Source organism: Gregarina niphandrodes (genome assembly GCF_000223845.1).
Source record: "Gregarina niphandrodes unplaced genomic scaffold scaffold00063, whole genome shotgun sequence".
NCBI lineage: Eukaryota > Apicomplexa > Conoidasida > Eugregarinorida > Gregarinidae > Gregarina > Gregarina niphandrodes.
Window position 1 is genome coordinate 37,379 of NW_011645829.1, and position 8,308 is coordinate 45,686.

The window sequence follows — 8,308 nt, forward strand, 5'->3', positions numbered from 1 at the left end:
CCCGGGGTATTGACGTACTGACCCCCCGAGGTACTGACCCCCCGAGGTACTGACCCCCCCCAGGTAAGGACCCCTGGTGCTGCAGATTTGTCGGTTTTATCGGAGTCTCTTTTGTGGTTGTGGTCAATTGCCAACGCGGTGCGTGAGTCGAAACACTTTGCGCGTCGTGATCTACTTTTTACAACGGAGTCAAATGGCTGCAGCGTTGCCGTTGCAGAAGCTCAGTGACCAGGCGCTCCGGGACATTACGGCGAGTCTGTTGGACGCCCTTTGGAGCTCATTTGAGACGACTTATTGGGAGTTGGAGAACCCGGCAGAGGCGAGTCAGAACGTAGGTGGGGAAGGTGTTTTCAGACGAGAAATAATTAACACTCGTGTGTTGTCGCTCGTGTTACGAAAGTCCTCGGAAGTCACGTTCAATGTGCGCAATTTGATCGACCTTATTGTGGCCATATCGGAAAGCTTCACTACCACACCAATGGATAACAACGTGATTAGAATGCTTAAGACGAATCTGGAAATACTTACCCAAATATTTAACTCAGCGGCGCCCATATTGAAGCATACCAAAACATGCCTTAACACCATAGAACGAAATCTAGCTGACGATCTTTACAGAATGATGTGCACTCAGAATGTTAAGTATGTAGACACTCTCTTGCCATACATGTTCTATACGTGTGCCATTTTCAAGCATACCGACGCGTGTCCCATACCCCCATACGATGCGTACCCCAGTGTGCCATGTGTGCCCCATACGTGCCCGTCACATATACCCCAGTACGTATATATGTGAGGGTAGATTAATGGGTGCATACAATAGCATTTGTAGGACGGTACATTTGTCAATTAATTTGTATTGTAAGATCACAACAGAGTTCCGCCGTAATTTAAGTCGTCACCGAGGGTTCTACTTAGAATATATGTTCATTCGATTGATGCTAACAAGTCCCGTGGAGACGCAACTGATATTAGTGAAGTCATTATATCAGATCTTATTGGTGGATCGTCGTGTATTTGAGCGCTTGTTTATAACGCAGGATTGTGTACTTTATCGTCCTAATGTTGTTCAGAACATTATTCAGAGGTGCTCCTGTTTGGTATTGTGTGACCAATATGGCTTAAATTTTGATGTTCGATCGCACTTGGCTAATTTTCTAGGAGCGGTTACTCATACACTCAGAACTTGGGTTATGGAAGACCAACAGAATGGGGCCACTACCTTTCATACAAATGTACTAGACTTCCTTCCTGACTGGTTACCTTGGAGTGGTTGGAGTGGACGTACTAAGCCGACAGTGGAAATGGCTGATGTAGCTCTACCGATAGAAGTCTGTTTAAAATATAAGTCGTTGATGTTCCATTACCTAGTACAATTTGAGAAGAGACCTACATGGTGTTTGAATAAGCTGATTGAGGCAAGGTTACTTAAGAATGATGTGATCAGTATTTGCAACTTTTTCAAAGAGCCTGAGTTGCCAATTAGTAAAGTAGGTCTGGGAAATTGGTTCGGTGAAAATAACCAGTTTCATATTGATTGCCTCCGAGAGATATTGAGCCGTATGGATCTATCAGGTATGGGCATAGAAGAGGCCCTACCTCGGTTCCTTAATTTATTTAGGCTGCCGGGAGAGGCGCAAAAGATTGATCGGATAGTGCAGCAATTTTCGAAAACTTACGTCAGAGACAACCCCACCTTTCTTACCGATGGCTGCAGACGTAACCTTAGCTACAACGGCACTTCAACGGCCGGTAGGAATCCTACCATTCAAGGATTCAGTGCTGAATCTACGGGCGACGGCCCTCTTATCAAAACAGCTGGGTCGGACCACCTCGGAGGGCCACTGAGCCGAGTCCCAGAACAAACCCACTTACTGCCCGGCAATTCGGCCCCCAATTCAACCGCCAATTCAGCCGCCAATTCAGCCGCCAATTCAGCCGCCAATTCAGCCCCCAATTCAGCCGCCAATTCAGCCACCAATTCAACCGGCCACATCGCGATAGGTAATGGCACAGATGTCAGCGTTGCAGATGTCAGCACAGCAGGTATTAGCACAGCAGGCATTAGCCCAACAGGTGTTACAACAGCAGGTATTAGTACGGTTGACCGAGGTGGCAGTAGCGGTACTGTTGGCGTGGACTGTGACGTTTCGGGCCTGAGTGCGACAGGAGACCAAGGGCGAGAGAGCATGTTCATTTCTAACGTCAACGCGAACGTCAACGCGAACGTCAATAGTGTGGAACGAATGGGAGTGGAACGAATGGGAGTGGAACGAATGGTAGAGGATCAGATCTCTACCGAGGAATTAACGGACTTGGCATATATAATCTGTTTTAGCGTGATCATGTTGCACACGGATGCTCACAGCAAGGAAATTCGTCCAGAAGCTAAGTTGTGTCAGGATGATTTTGTAAAGAACACACAAGCATGTGATGGTGGATCGGCAATCCCCTCAGCGTACTTGGAGCATTTGTACGCGCGCGTGACGGAGACAGAATGGACGATGCAAGATCCGGGCTACGTGGCTGGATTACCCTCCGTTAGTCTTGGTGCTAAGATTAGCTTCGAAGCTCTTTGGAATGAGGTGGAAAATAAACTCAAGACAAACCGTGAACGCTCTGGGTTCCAAACAGACCTTGGTGCCTCGAACTGCCTCTCATCCCGGAGCGGTCTGGGAAAGGCTGGAACGTCATCGGTAGTCGAAACGACCACTTCTCGGTTGTCTGGAACGGTAGGAATTGGAGCGACAGGAATTGGAACGGTAGGAATTGGAGCGACAGGAATTGGAGCGACAGGGATTGGAGCGACAGGGATTGGAGCGACAGGAATTGGAGCGGCGGAGTTGCAGGAGAGTCCGGGTAAATTGCGAGAGGCGGTGGAAAACGTGTCGGCATCTCCGTTGAGCAAGAAGTCGGACCAAAGTAACCCGGGCGGTGAGGCGAGTGGTGTTTTATTGGACGCATCAGACGCGATAAACCAGGCGGTGAAGGCCGTGTTGTCGACCGTGGTGCGTTGCAACATGATTCGGGCTTTGAAAGTAGACGCGTTGCCCCAGGATGTATTCGTTAACTTTCCGGCAGCACTCGTAGAGGTGGAGGTGGAAAATGGTTGGGAAGGCCGGTCAGTGGACCTGAATCCCCAATTGTTGGTGCACCCGGTAGTGGTGGAGGGAGTGGGGAACGGCGTAGACCTACCACAGCCGGTGTTCCAGTCCAATTTGGACACGGTCGTAGGAGCGCGGGGAGCGGCCATGGGAGCGTTAGAAGCATGCGGTTCGATCGCCGTGTTGGTTGGGAACCAAAGACTCTTCCAAGAAGTGTTAGCCGCACTCGCCGCCATTAGTGGATTGCTCATGGCCGTACCACCACACAGTTTTCACGCTTTGAGTTGCGAGAGCTGGCGCATCCTCTGCGCCCTCGCCACCTCCTGCGTCGAGGGCATCGGCAGCCTCTGGCACTGCCTTACCATCTGCGTTTCCGAAAGCGAGCGTTACCAACAGATTCACGCTCGCAGAGCTCACATCAAGGTCGCCCTTAGCTCCACACTGGCTCTCGGTACTTACAACGGACTCCTGCCGCCTCTCTGGCAAGACCATCCTCGCCGAGGCGGGACCGCCGGAAGGAGCGCTGGACCGTGCGGAGGTGGAGGTGCAGCCGGAGGCGCAGGGACTGTCTCCGGAAGGAGCGGAGGACCAGGTGGAGGACCAGGTGGAGGACCAGGTGGAGGACCAGGTGGAGGACCAGGTGGAGGACCAGGTGGAGGACCAGGTGGAGGACCAGGTGGAGGACCAGGTGGAGGACCAGGTGGCGTCGGACGATACAATAGCGTCGGACGATACAATAGCGCCAAATACTTGGACGAGTCCTCCAACCGATCCAGTCGACCGATCTCGCTCTCCGTCACCGCAATCTGGTCCAGCATACTCAAGTGTATTGAGTCGACCAAAGATCTAACAGCCGTTTCATTCGGCCCACATTCTGAACGACTTGACGCGGAAGATTTCGAACTCTACGTCTCTGCCATCTGCTCCGTCTCCCACTCGGAACTTCACGCCCACTACTGCAACCAATACAGAACCAACAAACCTGCGGATTCAGAAAAAGCAGTGCGACTCGGCACGCTGCATAAATTACTCGATTTGCAGGAACAAGCCGTTGGGAAAAGACCAAGCGACGAGCTTAAAAAGATTCTACTCTGTTACATATTCCCCCACCTAATAGAGTCTGCCTCACACCCAGATATAAACATTCAATTGTACACTGTAGACATCCTGAAATTATCTATTAACAGTGTGCTGGATCGTGTGCACACGATTCCTCAAAATAATATTCTGGAGCCTTTACTTCAAATTCTTCACAATAGTAGCGAAATAACACGCGAATTCATTGTCCGAATTGTTACAAACCTGGTAAAGTCTCGTGGACACCTTTTATATGATGGGTGGGCAATATTGCTGCAAATTTTGTCAGCATATATTCCTTCAAGCGAAGACATTCAGGGGTATGACTGGAAGGACTCTGCAAATGCCACAAGAGAACGCATCATAAATGGTTACAGAATACTGGAACACTCTCTTGAGCATCATCTGATCGTGCTCTTTGGCCACTTCGATTTGCTAGTCAAGGCAATCAGCGCGTACCTCAACTGCTATGTGCCGGTTGTCAACAAAACTGGCTCAGGCGTGGAAACGAATCTTTACGACTTTTCACGTCTCTCGCTTGACGCCATCTCACTGATCAGCAACCTAGCCGGGATTGTGTCTGGCTTGAAGGAGATTAACTACGAACAAGGAGCTAGATCTCCGTATGACAATTCCCCGGACCAGGCTGTCGCTACTTCAAAAGTGTCAATATCGAGGGCGGCCGTTTCAAGAGGGGCTATTTCCCGAGTGCCCGCTGGCCGAGCGGATTTGTCAACTAACCAAGTGGGCGAAGACTTTGTGCCAGGTCCACGTGCGCGAGAGTCCGACACGAAAGTCCCTGCAACATGGACCTCTGCTCCAGGTGCTTGTCCAGACGCTGGTCCAGGTGCTTGTCCAGATGCTGGTCCAGGTGCTGGTCCAGACGCTGATCCAGACGCTGGTCCAGACGCAACTGATTCTTATGACCCACTGGTCACCGGTTCGGTGACGGGCGGGGCACTGGAGGGACGCCCCCAGTCCCGGCCTCGACCATTGGTCGACCCGACGTTCCTTAAGGTTTACCGATCGCTGCTGCAGACTTCGGCGTGTGGTGCTGGGGACCAGCCGGCCTCTCCGGATGACTCACCGATAGGAGAGGGTGTTGCTGCCTTTTTGCTGCCGGAACCAGTCGAAGCTGGCGACTCCGACATCTCCGAAGGCGACCGGGTTGTGACGCAACAACGCGCATCCCACGCGGACCACCGCAGTGGGAGGCGCTACCCCACGGATGAGGACGCGCCGGACGAGCGAGTCGATGACGAACACCCCTATCCCGGACTGAAACTCCGGGACTGCTCCGACGACGAAAAGGTCTCTTCTGGCTGCTCTAATGATGCTGGCTGCTCGGAAGACGAGGGGTTGGGCGAAGGGGAAGGCTGCTCGGAGAGGGAGGGTACATCCGCCTATGATACGCGTTTCCGTATCATTTCTCGTGAGGGGGCCCTGTTCGACGGCCAGAACCTGGTGCGCCGAGCCGGATCCGTTTCGCCCAGGACGGCGTCGTCTCGTATGGGTCCGCGAGACACAGAGTCCTCTGAGGCGCTGACCAGCAGCTCCGACCTTCCCTCGCCGCGGTCGTGTTTGAGCGTCTCTTCCTCCTCGCCAGTGACCATCGGGCTTGATGAGACGGCCGGCACGCTCCAAGGCCGCACCTCCCAGTCACTGGAAGACTCAGACCTCACACCGGCGCATCGCGGCCCCAACTTCGGCATCACAGTCCCGGCCCTCGCGGTGTCTACCCTCGCGGGAAGAGAACGGTCAGGAACTACTTTTGTGGGAAGAGAGCGGTCGGTCCGGCTTTCGAACGATGACGAGTCGGCGGTTGGAGAGGAGCTTGGAGACGAGCTTGTTGATGAGCTTGGAAACGAACTGGCTGCAGCTCGAGGAGATGTCTGGGGTTCTGGAGACGCGCCTGTTGATCATCGGGTTGATCATCGAGTTGAAGGCGTGCCCGGTGGGTCCCCAAATCTTGGGCGTCCCCGTCGGTCCTCGGAGATTAGAGGTGTTGTGCCGGCGGAGGGGGAGAGGGGCGAGTCTGAGTCGAGGCGGGAAGTTCGGCCGGAGACTCGGTCGGGTATGGACTTGGAATTGGAGTATGGACATTACTGGGTGGCGTATGTGACCCCATTGGTCGGTGCATTGACGGAAGTGATTTTGGCTCCGTCGCAAACGTTGGAGTTGCGCGGGCGTGCTGAGGATGTGTTATTTGCGATGTTGACTCGGTTGTCAACTCGGGTGATGACGCCTGGGTGCTGGCGGCATCTAATGGGTTTGATGATTGGGTTGTTTGAAGCTCTCCTTTCGCGCGCGATTTTGCCTACACGACAGAACCTGATTCCGTTGGAAGCATGGTTGGGTCGTTACTTCAACTATGCCAAACAGCCGGTAGGGGAACGTGCTTTGGAGGAGGTGTCTTCTAGCTGGTTGGGTAAGACTGTGTTGGTCACCTTTCGAAACCTCTGTGCCCTGACCTTCGCCAGTCCCTACGCCGGCGAGCGAGACGAATACCTCACCGTACTCCTCTACTGCATCGGCATCTACTACACACAGGCCCAGGAAACCATGGCCCGTCTGGGCGACGATATGCTCAAACACCTAGGGACCTTCGCAAAACAATTCACCCACACACAATGGGACATCTTCGTACAGTTCGTCACCTATGTACTCGGCGGCACCGAACCCATTGAACTACTCGACACCGAACAACCTGGCGACTCTCTACCCCAACTACCCATCGACTTCAACATCGTCATGGCCAAAAGCATACTCCAACTCCTCCTCATCAGTACATCAACCAACCTGCACCCCTCGCTATGTACCTTCACTACATAACACGTTGTGTACAACACCTTCCTTGGCTGCACAACACCTTCCTTCACTACACAACACATCCTGTTGCCTACTCGTCGTCCCTCTTGATGGTCATTACTTTATTCTTACAGACACCACACAGAATATAATCAGACAGTCGGCGTACACTGTGCCGCTTAAGACCGTGTCTCGGTGGATTGCGCAGTTGGAGCAGATGTACATCTTCGCTCGAAGGTTCGATACGCAGCTTACCCGACGGCGTATGCTGCAACAAAGAGGCTTCATGAGTAACTTGAGCAATCTTCCCAGTCTGACGAAGCAGGAGAGAGACGTCACATCTTTCCTTGTTTCCATTCTTGCTGCGATACTGCGGAAGTGTCCGCCGGACATCCCACGAAGTTCGTCTGAGCAGCTGCCGGGTGCGACCGGCGGCACGCTGCCACCCGTGGCGTCCGGATGTCTTTTGCCGTTTGCAACGGCGTTGAGTGCTCGCGATACGTTGGCCGGTCGTGGGACCTTGGCGAGTCGTGAGACGCCGTTTGGCGGACTGGGTCGTGACACTTCGTTTGGTCGTGACACCTCGTTTGGTCGTGAGACGTTGCCAGGGCGTGAAACATTGACGGGCTCTGCCGAAGGCGGGCGACGGCTGCCTCCAATTTGTCTGAGTGGGAGCACCCACTCTGGTTACATTGGGCGACAGAATTCGTCGGAGCTCGGCATCGGGTCGCACGCGGCAGAGACTGCGGCCGCTCGCCGCCCTGAGAGCGCGGACACTCTGGGAAGTGCCGAGGGTTTGCCTGCCGTTGGCCAGTTCCCTGGGGGTCAGTTCCCAGGGGGCCAGTTCCATGGTGGGGCGATGTTGAATCGAAAAAGTTCAGTGGGGAGTCTGTCGGGTCATTCGGGGCCGGGAGCGGAGGTGGTGCACGACTGCAACGCGTACGACCCGGTCTTGGACTGGCTGGACGACTTCTTCAGCTTCTCCTTCCGATCCTATTCCGAGTTGGAGCCGGAGGAGCAGCTCTGTGTCTGGAAGGCCGCAGGACGCGGTCTCATCCAGGCCCTAAATTCCCAGACGCAGCGTTACTACTGCTGTCTGCGCGGAGCCATGGAAACCGATACTTTCGACATGCCCATCAAGACCGAGTCTGAACGAGAGCTGCATGGACTAAACAAAATGTTCGACGACTGCCTCTTCCCAGAACTTCTGTCCCTACCCCAGAACTTCTTCCTCTTCTTCGCTGAAGATATCTACAGCCTCTGCGGCGACTGGTTTGGCCTTCAACCATACGTAAGGGAGCCCGAGCCTCCCCTCCCCC

The 8,308-nt window shown here is 53.7% G+C and overlaps 2 protein-coding genes across 2 annotated transcripts; both read left to right on the forward strand.

The window, feature by feature from the left end:
* Nucleotides 1-193: 193 nt before the first annotated feature.
* On the forward strand, nucleotides 194-4,921 carry GNI_176440 (Sec7 domain protein; the record flags this gene model as incomplete). The annotated part of the gene is made up of 5 exons (XM_011135110.1): nucleotides 194-729; nucleotides 833-3,489; nucleotides 3,539-3,879; nucleotides 3,939-4,846; nucleotides 4,891-4,921. The coding sequence occupies 5 exons, from the start codon at nucleotides 194-196 to the stop codon at nucleotides 4,919-4,921; spliced, it is 4,473 nt and encodes a 1,490-aa protein (XP_011133412.1).
* Nucleotides 4,922-6,257: 1,336 nt separating this feature from the next.
* Nucleotides 6,258-7,013, forward strand: GNI_176450 (hypothetical protein; the record flags this gene model as incomplete). The annotated part of the gene is made up of 1 exon (XM_011135111.1): nucleotides 6,258-7,013. The coding sequence occupies one exon, from the start codon at nucleotides 6,258-6,260 to the stop codon at nucleotides 7,011-7,013; it is 756 nt and encodes a 251-aa protein (XP_011133413.1).
* Nucleotides 7,014-8,308: the final 1,295 nt, after the last annotated feature.